We start from the raw sequence: 17,087 nt of genomic DNA on the forward strand, positions 1-17,087 counted from the left end.
CAGAAAAGATCTTGTTTTTAAAATCCACTCCTGTAGGTGTAGACCTATGGTAGATGGGAATTTTGATTAGGTTCTTTCAACTGAGATGTGACGCACTCCATTCAAGGTGGGTCTTAAACCTCTTACTGGAGTCCTTAAGAGGATAAAAGAAGGCACAGAAAAGTGCCCCAGAGAAATTTACAGAGAAGGTCACCCAGAGAAGCTAAGAGAGAAGCTAAAAGACAGAAGTATGCAGAAACTCAGAGAGGAAGCCACTGAATCTAGAAGCTGGAAACAACAAAACCTGGGAGAGAAAGACAAGTAGACATTGCCACGTGCCTTGCTTTCTGAGAGAAATCCAAGCTCATTGGTAGCAGGTCTTCAGAGAGAGGGATTGTCCTTAGATGTCCTACTTTGGACATTTTTATGTCCTTAGAACTGTAAACTTGTAAGCTAATTCATCCCTATTGTTAGAAGTCAGTCCATTTCTGATATTCTGCATTTTAGCAACTTTAGCAAAGTAAAACACCAACATTCCAACATTCATAAAAGTATTATTTACAACAGCCCAAAGTCAAAAGCAACCCAAGTGTCCATCAGTGGAAAAATGGATAAACAAAATGTGGTGTATACATACAATGGAATATTATTCAGCCATAAAAATGAATGAAATTGGGGGATGCAAGGGTAGTTCAGTGGTAGAATTCTCGCCTGTCACGCAGGAGACCCAGGTTCGATTCCTGGCCCATGCACTCCCCCCAAAAAAACAAACAAACAAACAAAAATTCAACAAACGGTGCTGCAATAACGGGACACTCACATGGAACGATAATGAAATCTGTTCCCTTCATACAACATAAAAAAAAATGAAGTTCTGATAACATGCTACAACATGGAAGAAACTTGAAGACCTCATATTGAGTGAAATCAGTTGGACACAAAAGGACAGATTCCACTTAAGTATGATTGCATGTGAGTAAAATACCTTATATGCAAATTCATAGAGACAGAAAGTAGAGAATAGGTTACCAGGTGTGAGGGATGGAGGGAAATGGGGAGCTGATGTATGATGGGTTCATGATTTTTGTTCTAGATGATGGATGGCGATGAGGGCAGTACAACATTGTGAATGTGATTAATCCCTCTGAATTGCATGCTTGAGTGTGGTTCAGATAGCAAATTTTATATTGTACATAATTCCACAATTAAAAAAAATCAGAAAGAAACTAAAGAGACAATGACAATTAAATGCAATCCATAATCTGGACTGGATTTAATAATGGAATAAAAAATGCCCTAACGAACATTATTGGGATGGAATATTGATTGTATACTTTATATCAATAATGTTAAACTGTTTGAACTTGATAAGTGTATTTAATGTTATTATGTAAGTGGATATCCTTGTTCTTAGGAAACATATGAAAGTATTATCTGTTCAAGGGACATGATTATTGCAACTTATTCTCAAATGTTTAGGAAAGAAAGAGGCAGAGAGAGAGAATGATAGATCAAATATGGCAAAATGTTAGAAGTTGGTGGCTCTGGGTCTCTGGCTAGGGGTTATATTGGAGTTCTCCGTATTGGTTTGTTTCATATTTGCAACTGTCCTGTAAACTTGAAAAAACAAAATAGAGAAGTCCAGAATGAACTTTGTTGCAAACTGTTCATTTTTACACAGAAGTGTAGTTACCTAAAGGCCATCTGGATTTGTGTGTGTAAATTGTAGTCCACAAAAGGAAAAGGAGCTTTCTGGAGAAACTGACTCCTCGAGAATCCTGCTCTGGATGAGAAGGTAAAAGTTGCTGATTGCATCTCTCCAGACTCAGTTTCCTCAGAGAAATGTAACTTTTCTAAGGAGGGATTTGGACTGATCTATGCTGGCAAGCTTGCTTACCTTGTGGAGATGTGTATGTTTTCTTGCTTGAGATGTGGCTGTTCGAAGAGGTTAGAGCTATATTATCAAGAAGTGAAAGACACTGAGGGGCTCTAAGCACCAACAGAGCTGTCAACAGAACTCAACACCAGCCTTGGGGAGAGAGAAGACACCCCAGGTTCCACAAGGAACGCAACCTGCCTCTAAACTCAGAGCAGTGACCAGATGATCTGGGGATATTGGGAGCTGTTAGCCTTCGTTAGCTGTTTTCCTGTGGGAATTGTCAGGGTCAATGGTAACTGTCCTTCAGCTGATTAAACGGTTGGGAGACAGGTGATGATGAAAGGAACAGAGTATATTGCAGCTGATGGAGGTTTTATGAGCAAACAAGAGGCACCTCCTTGAGGACACACAGAAATGACCAACGAAAACCTGGGGTGGGTTGGTCAGATGGAGGACCTGCTGGTGTGGTTGGGCAAGAAAAGAACATGCGTTATTGTTATGAAAGGGACTTTATTTGCAGTGACAGCCTGGATAGGTCTGCTGACATTTGGATTAAAAATTTAAGGTGTTTATATTATGATTTTGCACATGGTAAAAGACAGTTCTGAAGAACTGATAATTTTCTCCACATACATGCCCGCATTGGGCAGTTCTCAGGCACAATCATTGCAAGGGGACCCATTCACCCCAGTTTGCCTGGTATGTTCCTAATATCAGTACTGAATGTTCTAATACCCAGGTGTGTACCCCTCAGTCCCAGGCAAACCGGAATGGTTGGTCATTCTATACCTCACAGTGACACTATCTCTTGCCTTCAGGCTGGTGAAGCAGCTATGAGCAGACCACTCATAGCTTCACAACATAGCAGAAACAAGAATGTGTCTCCTCTTTAGGATATTAAGAATCTACAAAACAACAAAGGCATATTGTGCAGCTCTGAGTCAAATTGTGCATCTGAGGTGGAAAATGGGTGGAAAGAAGGTTCCTACTCTGAACTTCGATAAGATGCTGTTCTGGTCCAATAATTCATTTCTATTTGCCAAAACAGCTCCTCCCAGTTCTGTCAACACACACAGCAGCTACTCACATTACACTTTCAATGACAAATGCAATCTGGTAAAATATATTTCTAGGAATAAAAGGATCAAGTATATTATTAGTATTAGGAAGCATTTATAGATAAATAAAACCTCCAATCAGAAAAACATCTTTGTTAGACACTGTGACCTGATTTTTCAGTCTGAATTTAGGATCACCATATCAACAGAGTCCACGACAGTCAAATCCTAAATAATTGGAAGGGTAATCACCACTCCCAAAATGAGGCAAACAAATATAGAATGATAAGTGGCAAGGAAGTGAAAGATTCTATTGGCCTTCCTTATTCCCGAGACTGGCAGAGGCCAGCCCTAGTTATCAGGCTCCTGGGTTTCTGTGTTAGATGGAAGGAGTCATCTGACTCTGCTGGAGCATGGTATGGCAGGACTATGGGATCGGTCATCCTGGGAAAAGTCACATCTTTTCCCAGGCGGGTTGAAAATTTGAGGAGTAGCCCACCAAGGGCCAGGAAAATACCAGGAGCCCAGCCAAGGAAGAGGGCATCTCCAAACTGCCACCAAGGCACAATTTCAATGATGCTGTTGTCCCAAAAGTCTTGGAGTGTGACATGGGCCACCCAGAAGACTGGAAAGAGCTTAGTGCTGAGGTTGATACCTCTAAAGTCCCTCGTAGCAGGCAAAGCCACCTCTTGAATACCCATCTGCTCCTGTGAAACTGGAAGTATTCCGACCCAAAGCCAGAGAGCAGAAGTCCCAATAGTCCCAGCCCATGGAAGATTATCATGAAGATCCTGTTACCTGTACCTCCTGGGGCAGAGACAAAAAGGACTCAAAAGCCTCACATACAGTGGCAATGTCCTATGATTCATGCAGACCTTCCAAGCCCCACGATCCAGGTCTCCATTTCATTCAGTTCCAGACTGAGAGTCTTCCACTTGGGCAGGATGGTAGTGACCCGGGAACAGACCTAACCAAGCAGGAGAGGAGCAGTCCCCAGAGATAGATTCTCCCACACAAACTCCAGGCCATAATTGATCCCTCCACAGAGACAGTAAGCAATGAAAGACTGGGTGGCTTAGCGGCGGGTGAGCAGGGAGCACTTACGGGAGGCTTGAGGGAAAGCTCTTTCACATTTGGAGAAGGTTCCTGTTTCAGTTTTCCAGGTGGCAGCTGAGGCAGATGCCAGGGACTTGGCAATGTTTGGGTTCAGCAGTGTGCCGAGGATTGGATGTGGGTGTGGATTCTGAGAGTAGGGTGGGGGGTAGAGTCCCATGAGAGGCAACAAACCATTCAATAAGCCATCAGTCAACATATCTCTGATAAATAAATTGATATACTTAGAGTTAAAAGCATTCTCCAGCTCTGAAATTGCCAAGACTGATGGCCTTGGGAATATTCACTGATATAATCTTTCTGGGGGACAGTAGGATCACATGTTTCATACTTTTAAGTATATACATACTTTGACTTAGTATCCTTCCTTCAGGAATTTATCCTGATTTAATGTGAACATGCACAAAGATTTATGAACATGCCCACTGAAATAATGTTAATCATTGCTAAATTTTCATTCATACCAGACAGCCATTTTAAAGTGATGTTGTAGAAGAAATTTTAATGGCATGAGAAATGTTTTTGATGTAGTTATCAGTGAGAAAAGCAGGTGACTAAACATCCGATATATAGAGTATATAGAGTACAATTTCATGTTCATAAATATATGTATAGCATGAATGACAAAATGTTAACTGTGGCTTCTGGTGGTGAGTTTATGGGTAGTTTTCATTTCTTCATTTATGCTTATTTTGGTATTTTACATTTTTCCTTAATTATCATTTGATATTTTTGTAGACAGTAGAAAAACACAAATATTATTTTTTTCTAAATAAAAACTTCCCCAACTCAAGGACCCAGGCCCAGAATGTTCCAGGAGGGACGTGCTTCCTTCCAGGCCCCTGTTGCTGCTAGCACAGCAACTCTAAATAGACAGTAATCACGCAAGCTTCCATTCCAGCTTAAGGCTGCTGGGGAAATACGTGTATTTACTGAGTGCTGCTAAATGCCAAATTTTGGTTATTTCATCCCTATCAAATTTTTTAAAAAGATACTAATATTCTATTTTATCCCCCCCAAAATGTAAAGCAGCTACAAATATACACGGGTTTCAATAATTAACATAAATATTTGGGAAGAATAAAACAAAGGGAAAACAAATACAAGGGACATAAAATGGAGAGAGTAATGAGATCAATTTTAAAAAGTATTACCAAAATAATTTCTAAGCGGAGAGTACAAATTTGGCTTTAAGCTTTACAGCAACAAGTGAAATGAGACAACTCACAGCGTTTATAAGAGAAAAACCCAAGCAGTTGCTCAGCAGACTTCTATTACTGATATTAAGATAATAAACTTCTGTGTAACACTATAAAGTGGCTACTATTTTATGAACTAAGTAGTGATTTTTCAGAAATATCTTTGGAATAAACAAGTGATTTCCACAGGGCTTTCCTTAGAACATCCATTAACAGTGTCAATTTAATCAGAAGACCCAGTCCCCCAAGGGCATTATTATTATATGGTATAGGCATTATTTGTGATGGTCTGGTGAACCCACAGACACATTTTAGAGATGCAATTTAGAATATATGGATTATTTAGAAAGTTTCAGGAAGTGATATCAAAGTATATTATTTTTCTTCTGAGGTTTGATATACTTATAGCAGTGATTTTAGAATTATATTTTGGAGTCAGAGCTATGTATTTAACTTTCAGCCATCTTTTCTTATGAAATTGAAGAGCTTAAAAATATTTATAAAACTGGGGCCACTGTGGCTCAGCAGGCAGAATTCTCACCTGACATGTGGGAGACTTGCCTTCGATTCCCGGTGACTGCCCACATAAAAAAAAAAAAAAATATATATATATATATATATATATATATACGCATATGTATATATATAAAACTGAAGAGGAGCCCCAAAAGATCTCTTAAAGAAAAGTAGACAGATTCAGATTTGGAAATTCTTTGAAAATAATTTCACGTCTGTCACGAGATATCAATGATTAATAGACGTTCCAAAATTTGTATTCCCCATGACAAGGCTACAGTAAGACCACAGCAGTATCCGCTATGACAAATTTTAAAGGAAATCCCTATCAGGGGAATTAAAAACAAAAGCAAATAAAGCTTTCTTCCAAGTACCCACAAAATGCCTGGCTTTGAGGAACACTTCCTAGTATATCATTTTATTTTTAACATTTTTTAATTATGAAAACTAACGCATATACAAAAAAGCAATAAATTTCCAAGTACATTTTAACAAGTTATACAACAGGTTTTAAAGTTTAGTATGGGTTACATTGCCACGATTTTTCATTTTTTTCTTCTAGCTGCTCCAAGACACTGGAGACCAAAAGAAATATCAATATATTGATTAAGCAGTCATATTCATTTGTTGAATCCTATCTTCTCTATTATATTCTTCCTTCTCTTTTTTTTCTTTTTGGTGAAAAATAACATACATATAAAAAAATAAAAAATTTCAGAGTAGCATTGCAACAATTAGTTGTAGAACAGATTTGGAGTTTTGTATGGGTTACAATTACACAATGTTAGGTTTTTACTACTAGCTGCTCTAAGATACTGGAGACTAAAAGAAATATCAATTTAATGATTCAGCAATCATATTTTTTTGTTAAACCTTACCTTCTCTGTATAATTCCACCATCACCTTTGAGCTTTTTATCCCACTCTTTAGGGGTATTTGGGCTATGCCCATTCTAAGTTTTTCAATAATATGGAGTAGGGAGATGGAACTAGCTGATGTTCTGGAGAGGCTGGGCCCTCTAGGTTTCAGGACTTATCTGGTTCAGGGACCCATCTGGAGGTTGCAGGTTTCTGGAAAGTTACTCGAGTGCATAGAACCTTTGCAGAAGCTTAAATAATGCCCTAGGTATTCTTTAAGACTAACTGTAATGGTTTTGGTTGGGGTTGGCAAGTTATGCTAGGTAGCAATGTCTAACTGAAGCTTGCATAAAAGTAACCTCCAGAGTAGCCTCAACTCTATTTGAACTCTCTCAGCCACTGATACTTTGTTACACTTCTTTTCCCCTTTTTGGTCAGGATGGCATTGTTGATCCCACCTGTCAGGGCCAGCCTATTTAGTTTTCACACTACCACAATGAGGTACATGTTGGGTGACTTGCAAAGTCCCCCAGCTGATCAGCAACAGATCTGATACCAGAGCCAAGCGGTTTGGCTTTGACATTTTGTGTTCTTGTGATTTCTCCTGGCTTACTCCTGCATCCTGGTGACATGGTCTGAGGATAGGAATTAGTCTTTATAGCAAAACACAGAACACTTGGATTTATTATACTGATATTTGACCCATATATTCATCTATTCATATTTTAACTTACTGCATAGCCTGTGGTATCCTGTGAACTAAAAGCAGAGGTGTGGGCCATTCAGCAAGGAGGAAGCATCTGAGAAGAGAAAGAAGTATCTTGACTTTATCTGAGTGATATCTCAACATTTAAGCAGCCTGGTATACCAATGACTATCAAATGGCATCAGGGTGGAGGGAAACAAGCAGAGTCATCTGGAATGCTGTTTTACCCTTGTGTTTGTTGCAGAAAATTTCAAACATATACAAAAGCAGAGCAAATGGTATAAAGAAATCTCAAGTCCCATCACCCAGCCTCAGAAAGTATACATTCACACCAATTTTATTTTAGTCATAATCCTTCCCCATCCATTCTGCATCCCCCCTTCCTGCAAATGGGACGCTCTTTCAAATTGCAGACTCTCTTTGTTGCTTTTACAACCATCACTTGTATGAATCAATACAACAGCAAATATTATGCATCCTTGAAAATACTGTTTATCTATACCCATATAGATCTGTGTGTTTACTTTACTTTACTTCCTGATACAGGTATGCCCCCATGGGTGTGAGCCACAATAGGTCAGGAGTCATCCTTTAGATGACTCCTTATTTCTTTGCCTTTTCTTCAGAGTTCTTTCCTGATGATTTGTGAAAATTTGTGAATTGAGAGACATAAACCATAAGTGTGGATTGTGAAGGAAGTCAGTTTAGTGAGTGAAGGACCCATTCATTCATTAACTTGTTTTTATTTATTCAGGTATTCATTTCTTCCTTTATGCATTGACAGTCTACACACAGCAATCCCACTCCATTCTCTGTGCTCTTTCTTCTTCTTCCTTAGCCTAAATCTGGCTCTTCCTTGTCTTTTTCTTTAACCTTGAGGAACAGTCTACACCTTAAATCCAGCGGTCTCTTTGGCCACGTAGAGAAATCCTGGGAGCTTATATGGTTGTATTTGCGGAATGTATGCGTCAATTTCCTGGAAGAAGAGTCTAAAAACTCAACCTCAAAGTTAAATCTGCCTTCAGTGTCCTCCTTACTGCTGAAGCCTTTCTGATTTCAGTCAGAGACTTGGTGCTCCTCTTCCAATATTTCTTCTGCCCTTTGTACCTTCCTCATAGGTACATTAAGCTTCAGGGCCCTTCATTTGCATGAATCTCTTTCAAGTCTGTACCTAATTTTGTGTTTGTTATTTTATATTCTTTTTCTTCAAGAGTCCCCTACCCTCCTGCAACTTTTAAGCTTTATGTCCAACAGAATCTGGATCCATCCTCCACCTACCTCTAAGACAGGGATTATCATATTTTCCTGTGATTTTTGGATCCCCAGACCTAGCACAGTGCTGCCACGTATTTGGTATTGGTGCTCAATAAATATGTAGTACAAATTTTCAGGAATTTTATCTGCAGGTCCATCTTTCTCAGTGGGTATTTATTTGTGGTGGCATTTAGAATTCAAAGCGAAGCTTTGAACCAACAAACAAAAGTTGATTTGGTTTTCTAGGAAGAGGTACTTCCCAGAATGTTATGGCTTTCTTAACCTCAGTTACCCTTTCTTTACTCTGCTGCAAGAAACTGCCCTGTCTCACTAGGACAAGAAGATTGTCCCACACACTCCTAAAATTGACAAGGATCTTAGAGTCAACTTATAATTGAGATCAAACTTTACATGATGCCTTAAAAAAAAAAAGAATGATAACATTTTAATTATTACCAAAACAATACATGTATATTGTAGAAAAATAGAAAATACAGCTTGGGAAAGAGAAAAAAAATAAACACAACCCAGAGACATAATTAGGTGCATGTACATCCTTTATCTTTAGATGCATACATCTCTACACCTATTTATTTTTAAAAAAGAAATCATACTATACATAGTATACTGTGAACGTCTTTCAGTATGGGATACATTTAAATAATGAAAGTTTATCTTGTTCTAGTTCACACAAGACTAATGCTATTTATATCTAGGTAATATAAATAAGTATGTAATGTATTACTTAGATATAATATGGTTACATATGTACATAGATGCAATATGTTTATTGATAATATATACATCGATATAATATATTTATATGTAATAAAAAACATAGATGTAATTTCAACTATGTAATAAAAAAGAGTGCAATTATAGGCAACCTTTTATTTATAACGGGTACAGCACAACGCTAGGGGGCACTATTCATATAGGCTCTGATGGGCACTGAAGCCCAATGAGTGACTGAATGAACATTTAATTTAATGAAAAAAGATTCAGATGGGCTCGGTGGATCCGCTGGCTAGATCGTTTCATAAAGAAGCATTCTGAACGCTCTCTAAAAAGGATCGGTTATTAGATAAAAACATTTCTTTTTTTTTTTTCCAGTGAAAAACAGGCGGGAAGCTACAAGATATTTGAAAAAAGCAGAGATGGAAAACGCGTCTCCGCACAGCTTACCAACTGCAGGACACCGTAGTATTTCCCACGCGGGTGGCGCGGTGCCTGCTGGGAGTGGTAGTGCAGCCCTCCCCAGCCGTGGAGAGAGTCTGGGAACCGCGGACTCGGTTTTCCGGCAGGCCGCGCGCGCAGGCCGCGGGCGGGACTGGCGCTGCCGCGCTGGCCCTGGGAAGGAGACCTTGGTAGCTTTTAGGATCCTTCGTTGCGATGTCCTCGTTCGTGACGGAAGTTCTGGCGCACTCGGGAAGGCTGGAGAAGGAGGATCTGGGCACCCGAATCAGCCGCTTGACCCGGCGGGTGGAGGAGATCAAGGTGAGGGCGGGACAGCCGTTGGCCGACCCGAGATGGACGCGGCGTCGGTGTGTGAGGGCACTGGAGGGAGGACTGGGAGGCAAAGGGCAGGCGGAAGGTGGGTCCCACACTGCTGGGACCCACCATGGGGATTCCGGTCGGGGGGCTGAGTGGGGAGAATGAGGAGTGGGATGGCTGAGAAATGTGTAGTTGGAGGCGGGATATTGGTATAGGAGTTCAGACAAGGATTGGGGTCTCAGGAGGTGAAGAGGACTGGGACAGGGGAGACAGGGGAGACGAACAGGCAGTGGCCGTGGGACTGTTGGGGAACAGGGTTTGGTTGGTGACGAATGGGTCTGGGGAGGACTAGAACTCAGAAGAGTCCAGCAGAGCGGGGTATATGGGGAGTGAGCGTATGAGAAGGATAGAAATACGCGCAGGATTCTTTCCTCACATCTGCGAGTGTTTATCTCCTCCACCCGCTCCTTTTTGTCTGTTTCTACTATTGTGTTGATGAATGTAATAGTTCTTAGATGATTATGCTATTCTCCTGAAAATTTTGTTATTAAAACCTGTAAATATGTTTATTAAACCCTTTGCTGTATCCCCGAGTTCTTAAGGCTATGCTGAGTGTTTTTAAAAATATGAGTGGCACTTATATGGACCTTGCTGTCTTGAGACTGATACAAAAACAAAAAGCACATTGCCACAGTTTCACTTTGTACTGATAGTGTTATCCCTCCAGTATTTGCCCACATCTTAGTTTTCATTTAAAATTATATGTAACCACATAAGTCTGGGTTGTAGTGAGTTAACTTGGTTACCATACCATAAAGGCACAAAATGTATCTCTTATTAACACATCTTGATTTTACAAAAGTGATTTCCTAAATTTTAAGTAGTCATGTTACTGCCATGTCTCTGGGGCTTTAGGATTTTTCACCACTTCTAAATATGATGGAAAGAAGATAGACTATTAAGATTCCTTAGCATGGCATTCAAGCCCACGTGTTCTGGACCTAACTTACCTTTTCTTTCACTAGTTTCCTTTACCAACCTCATTCTCCAGCCCATTGAAAATTACTTTCTATGCTCCAACAGACTGATTTTTTTTTTTCCTAGTGCCCACATTTTGCTTCCATTGCTCCCCTTTGCCTGGACCACCAGTTCTCCATTTTTACCTATGGTATTTCAACCCATTTTTTAAGTTCCACTTCAAATGTCTCCTGCATGAAAGATCTCATTTTTCTTAGGTGGAGGTGATCTCTTTCTCAGTTAGCTTGTGGAGGTCTTTGTAACTGTTACTAAATGCCATTTCAGCCCTTTATTCTTGTTATTAGTGTATAATATCTTTCCTACCTAAAAGGAATTTATTTGTTGGCAAGCATAATTTATTGTTTTTTTTAACATTTCCGTGTATTTTTGTATCTTCCAAAGCACTGAATACATGTAAAGTTTATCAAATTAAGTTGAGTGAAAGAAGATGAAACTCAAATCAATTTAGGGTTTTAAAAAGTAGGCCTTAAAATTTTATAGGCAAGAACATAGAAATGAATATAATGTTTGAGATATATAGGTTATGGACTTAATTTATCCATTTACTTTCTTTTCTATTAGTTGTAGGATTAAAATTGGTGGCTGTATCTGAGCTGATACATTCAGTATGAGACCTTTTTGCTACCCCTTTTCTTTTCCAACCTTTGTATAATTCTTGGGTATTGTTGGGATTTGGTGATCAGTATCTTCTAATAATGTTGGGATAACCTTAAAGGTGAGAGAAATGTGTTTATCAAATAAACCTCTTGGCTTGGAGGAAAAGTGAGAAATATGTGTAACTTTTCCCAGTGTGGAAAGTGCCTTATGGAATATGAGCTGTATATTTCAAACAGAACTCCCTATTCACGTCACTTTAATTCTTCTGTCTTATAGGGTGAGGTGTGTAGTATGATCAGCAAGAAATACAATGAATTTCTTCCTAGCATGCAGAGTGCACAGGACCTGGTAACCCAGGTGGATAAGCTATCTGAGGACATTGACCAGCTGAAATCCAGGATAGAGAGTGAGGTAAGAATAGTTTTTTGTATTGGGTAGGTTTGTAGGGAAGCAGTCCAGCTTCCTGACTCTTGCAACAACACAGTCCTTTATAATTTTTTTAGGATCTCAGTTTCCTTATTGGTAAATGTAGGAGGTTGAACTAGATGGTTTTAAGGTGACTGCCAATTTTAAAACTATTTTAGAAAACTGAAGTTTAGACAATCTCCTTTCTATGGTAAGATTTCTTTTAGTTTTAATAATAATGTCTTTCATATGAATAGCACGTTATAATTAAAAAATAATAATCTCAGTGTTTTATTGTCTTCATAATAAAATAAAAAAAGATGAAACTTAGAATTAAAATCATTTGGTCTTTTTTGTTCATCCTCCTAGTTAAAGATATTTGCTCTCTTAATGGCCAGAATTCTCTTAGATCTGCAGCTGGCCTTAACATAATCATGTTACAACACAATCATTTTTGTATTTTGGCCTTCTTCTGGAAAATTGGTCTACTTCCTGTCATAGATCCTTAACCTTCTTATACTGTGCCACTTTAGGGGAGTTAGTCTTATAGAAAGTCAGATGGGTTTAAAAAATTTTTACCATGTTTGCTGGAACACTGTCATCACAAAAAGAAAGATGCCAGTCTGAGAGCAGAAATATCCTTTTTATAATTAAAAAAAGATTTCACATATCTTATTTAACTAGGATTTTCTTCCTGCAGTTTTCTTTTAGGAAAAATAGGTAGTTGAAACAAAGCAAGCTGATATCAGTGGTTTAAACAAAGTTCGGTATTAGGTGGCTTCTATGTCTGTTTCTAAATCATTGCTCAGGGCTCATTGATTTCTGAAATTATAAAGTTGAGGTATTCTTAAGGTCTTTAATATCAAAGAAAGACATCTAGTCTGTTACCTGTGTGATGTACTGGAGAAGTAAAAAAAAATGGGATTTTCAAAAGTTCTGTGTAAAACTTGAGTCACAAGTCAGGAGACCACTCGTTAGCTAGAAAATCCATTTAGCAGCCAATTATTCAATTTGATTAGAAGGTTTAATAAAAATGAATGTGTTACTCTACTACTCTGGCAATTCAAATCATATTCCCAAAGTGATATTTTAATAGTTTGATTAATGAGCTGATAGTGCAATCTTAAACTGTAGTGTTGGAAATGAAGTATCTGGAGCAAGAATAATAATGAACTCTCTGTACCTATGCTTTGTACCTATGTACCAGCCAGATTATGGCTGGTAAAGTTTATTCTGTTCTTATTGTATTTTGGCAGACGATTGGTTAAGGTAGGATGGGTCAGGCCTGAACACTGTACCATTTCCAGAACAATGAAAGAAACTGATGTGTTTAGACATGCGAAGAAACACCTTCAAGGTTTGAAGCCCTTCCATATTGGAGAAAGAGTCAAATTTATGGTTCAAGAAGGGAAATTAGATTCAATGTGTAGATGTTATAAAAAGATTTATTCAGTCATTTGGTATGTTTATTGAGTGTCAATTACATTAGTTGCTGAATAAGATAGATTACTATTTCAAAGAGTCTCTTACGGGCTTATGTAGGTGAGTAAAATGGTATGATACAACACTAAATAGAAGTAATCCAGGGCATCTTGTAGGAAGTAATACCAAACCAGGATCTGAAGTGATGGATAATTAGGCAAAGGGGGAAGGAAGAGAGTTTTAGGTAGGCATAGGGGCAGAATTGCAGAGACATGGAAGTAATAGAAAGATATTACTTTTAGGGAGCTTCAAGTATTGCATATGATTGGCATTTAGAGAGTATGGTGGGAAGGGACATGAAGTGAGACCAGAAGGTTAAGCAAGGACCTTGTATATCAGGTTGAGTAGTGTGGGCATTATCTTGAGGAACTTTGCAAGCCATGGAAGATCAGATATGGATTTTAGGAATCCCATTCTGCTTGGAGTTTGAAGAAAGGACTTGAGGGAAATTAGTCCGGGAAATAAGAAGGCACTTAAAGTGTTAGGAGGCAGTTAAAATAATCCAGGCAAGAGGGAATAGTGACCTATTCTAAAGTCATTGACAATGGGGATGGAAAAAAGTAGATGAATCCTAGTGATATTTAAGAGGCTCTTTGGGATTTGTTGATGTGGGACGTTGTTCTAGTTTACAAGCTGCTGGAATGCAATATACCAGAAACAGAATGGCTTTTAAAGGGGGGAATTTAATAAGTTGCAAGTTTATGGTTCTAAGGCTGTGAAAATGTCCAAATTAAAGCAAGGCTATAGAAATGTCCAATCTAAGGCATCCAGGGATAGATACCTTGGTTCAAGAAGGCTGATGATGTTCAGGGTTTCTCTCTCAACTGGAAAGGCACATGGTGAACATGGTGATGTCTGCTAGCTTTCTTTCCAGGCTTCTTATTGCCAGAAGCTCCCTTAGTGTGTTTTTCTTCTTCCTCTCCAAAGGTCTCTGGTTTCATTGGCTCTCGTGGTTCTCCTGGCTCTGAAGCTTTTTCTAAAATGTTTCCTCTTAAAGGATTCGGGTAAACTAATCAAGACCCACCTGGAGTGGGTAGAGTCACATCTTCCACTAGTCAAAGGTTAATACCTACAATTAGTTGCACTACCTCTCAGTGGAGATAATCTAATCATGTTCTGACCTGCAGTGCTGAATAGAGATTAAAGAAACGGCTGTCTCCATAAGATGGATCAGAATTGAAATGTGGCTTTTCTAGGGTACATAATCCTTTCAAACCAGCATAGGAGTGGAAGATGGGAGAGTCAAGAATAACTGGGTATTAGGTCATTTATGTGTCATTCACTGAAATAAAGGATTGAGAGAAGTAGCGGGTTTTTGTGGGGAAAATAAGGAGTTTAAATTTGAGTTGCCTGTGGAATATCTAAATGGTGTTACGCAGGCAATTGGATTATATTAAGATGAAGGCTAGAGTTGTTAAAATGAAGGAATGAAGGAAGGAGGGAGGGAAGTAAGAGAAGAAGTTGAGAACATAAGATAGTGCCTCACTTGCAAGGTAGTGTAGAAATGTGAGAGACCTTTTAGAAAACTTTCTCCCAACAGTCTGTAGAGTAGTGGCATTAGCAATATCTGATAGCTTGTTAGAAATGCAGAGTTTCAGGCCCCATCCAAACCTACTGAAATAAAATCTGTATTTTATCAGAATTTGCCAAGTGATAAGTATGTACATTAAAATTTGAGAAGCACTTCTCTAGGGTTGAAGCTAGCCTTTTCCCATGTCTGGTTATAGCTGGAGGTTAAGGGCAAAGAGCATGGAGGAGGTACATCTATTTTCTTAAGACCCATACTTGAAAATGGTGTACATCACTTCTACTCACATCTCATTCTTGAGATCTTAGACATATGGATGCAACCAGGTGTAAGGGAGGTTGGAAAATGTAGTCTAGATGGGTAGCCATGTACCATTACTATGGAAGAAAGGGAGAATGGATTTTAGTGGACAGTATGCACACCATTGCATCCATATACATGTTTGAACATTAGGGAACTGATGTGAACATGAGATAGCAGCACTTGGAAATTGAAGACATGGCGATGGATTAAATTGCTCAGAAAGAGTAATGGATCAGATTTTCAGCCTTGGCAGTGTTGATACTTTGTGCTGGATAATTCTTTGTGAGGGTTTTCCTTTGCATTTTAGGATTTTTAGCAGTGTCCCTGGCTTCTACCCATTAGATACTAGTAAACCCCCTCATTTATGCCAAGTGTCCCTGGAGTGGCGTGGGACAGAATTGCCCCTGATTGAGAACAACTGTTGCAGAATAAGAAGAAAACCAGGGAGAATGAAATATCAATGTGTATGGAGTGGTCAGATGGAAAATGAAGCATCCAAAAGAAGGTAAAAAGAAATGGCCAAAGATCTAGGATGAAAATTAGTAGGGCTTGTATCATAGAACTAAGGGAAAGAATGTTTCAGAAGGAAGGAAAGTTGAACAGTGTACTATATTGTTAAATAGTTAAATACTGATAATGTAATCTTTGGATTTAGCAACAAGTAGTTGAATGATATTTTTGGCAAGAACAGTTTTGGTGGAATGTTGGGGCTAGAAAACAGATTACAATAAGTTCTAGAGTGAATGAGTGGTGAGAAAGTAAAGACAGTGAGAATGGATCATCCTTTAAAGAAGCTTTTTTTTTTCATGAGGGGCAGGAGGGAAATAGGTTTGTGCTGAGAAATTGGCTGCTGAGGTGAACAAGTTGGGTTTTTTTTTTAAAGATGGGGGAAATTTTAATGTATTTAAATGTTGATGGGGGAAGCCATGTGCTAGTAGTTTTAGTCAGTATTTGTTTTATGAATGAATGAGTTAGGGAGAAGTTAAATATATGAGAGAGGAAATAAATGATGGCGCATAGTCCCTGAAAAGATGTGACAGAGAAGAGGTGGATTCTAACTCAACATAAAAAATAACTTCCTAATAAAGTTGAATTATCACTTGGCAGTGGGGATAATCCAGTAATCCAAGAGGATGAACTTTCTGAGGAAAGTTAGCTGCTTAAATGAGAATAGTGACATGAAGACAGTATGTTGAAGAGTAATGGATATCCCTGCAAAGTATAAAAATATGGATTAGGTGGACCTCTAAAGTTTCTTCCTACTATATTATGAGTTTTATTCCAGTTTTAACCAGCATTTAAATTACAGTGTGAATCATACTGACCTAATTACAGCTTGTTTACTAGGTATGGCATAGTTTAAAAGTACTTGTCTTTGATGTATGAATTAGGTCCGCCGGGATCTTCATGTATCAACTGCTGAATTTACAGAATTGAAGCAGCAATTGGAAAGAGATTCCATAGTCCTGAGTTTGCTTAAACAACTACAAGAGGTCAGTAAACGCAACTCAAATTTTAGTGTTTTGGTGTTGAGGAAGTTATTCTTTTTTTCTAACTGGTTCCATTATTCCAAGTATAGTCTTCCTTACTATATATTGTTTTTTCATAATTTAAAAACAACCACACAGCCCAGATTTGAAATAACAGAATGTATAAAATAAAAATACCTAATAGCTTAT

At 38.5% G+C, this 17,087-nt stretch overlaps 2 protein-coding genes and 1 non-coding gene across 3 annotated transcripts in view; 2 read left to right on the top strand and 1 right to left on the bottom strand.

Moving 5' to 3' along the window:
- Positions 1-660: 660 nt before the first annotated feature.
- Positions 661-731, top strand: TRNAD-GUC (transfer RNA aspartic acid (anticodon GUC)). Its single transcript has one exon. It is a non-coding gene; the product is annotated as a tRNA-Asp (tRNA).
- Positions 732-3,239: 2,508 nt separating this feature from the next.
- CLDN25 (claudin 25) lies at positions 3,240-3,945 on the bottom strand. Its single transcript, XM_077114695.1, is given in 6 exon segments — positions 3,240-3,559; positions 3,562-3,711; positions 3,714-3,776; positions 3,779-3,799; positions 3,802-3,897; positions 3,900-3,945. Coding segments are annotated over 6 exon segments (696 nt in total).
- Positions 3,946-9,844: 5,899 nt separating this feature from the next.
- ZW10 (zw10 kinetochore protein) overlaps positions 9,845-17,087 on the top strand; it is a 43,140-nt gene continuing 35,897 nt past the window's right edge. Inside the window, exons 1-3 of the mRNA XM_077112892.1 lie at positions 9,845-10,058; positions 11,967-12,101; positions 16,800-16,901. Of these exons, the coding sequence (XP_076969007.1) occupies positions 9,954-10,058; positions 11,967-12,101; positions 16,800-16,901 (342 nt within the window). The 5' untranslated portion in view covers positions 9,845-9,953. The remainder of the gene's footprint in view (positions 10,059-11,966; positions 12,102-16,799; positions 16,902-17,087) is intronic.

Source organism: Tamandua tetradactyla, chromosome 8, assembly GCF_023851605.1.
Source record: "Tamandua tetradactyla isolate mTamTet1 chromosome 8, mTamTet1.pri, whole genome shotgun sequence".
NCBI lineage: Eukaryota > Metazoa > Chordata > Mammalia > Pilosa > Myrmecophagidae > Tamandua > Tamandua tetradactyla.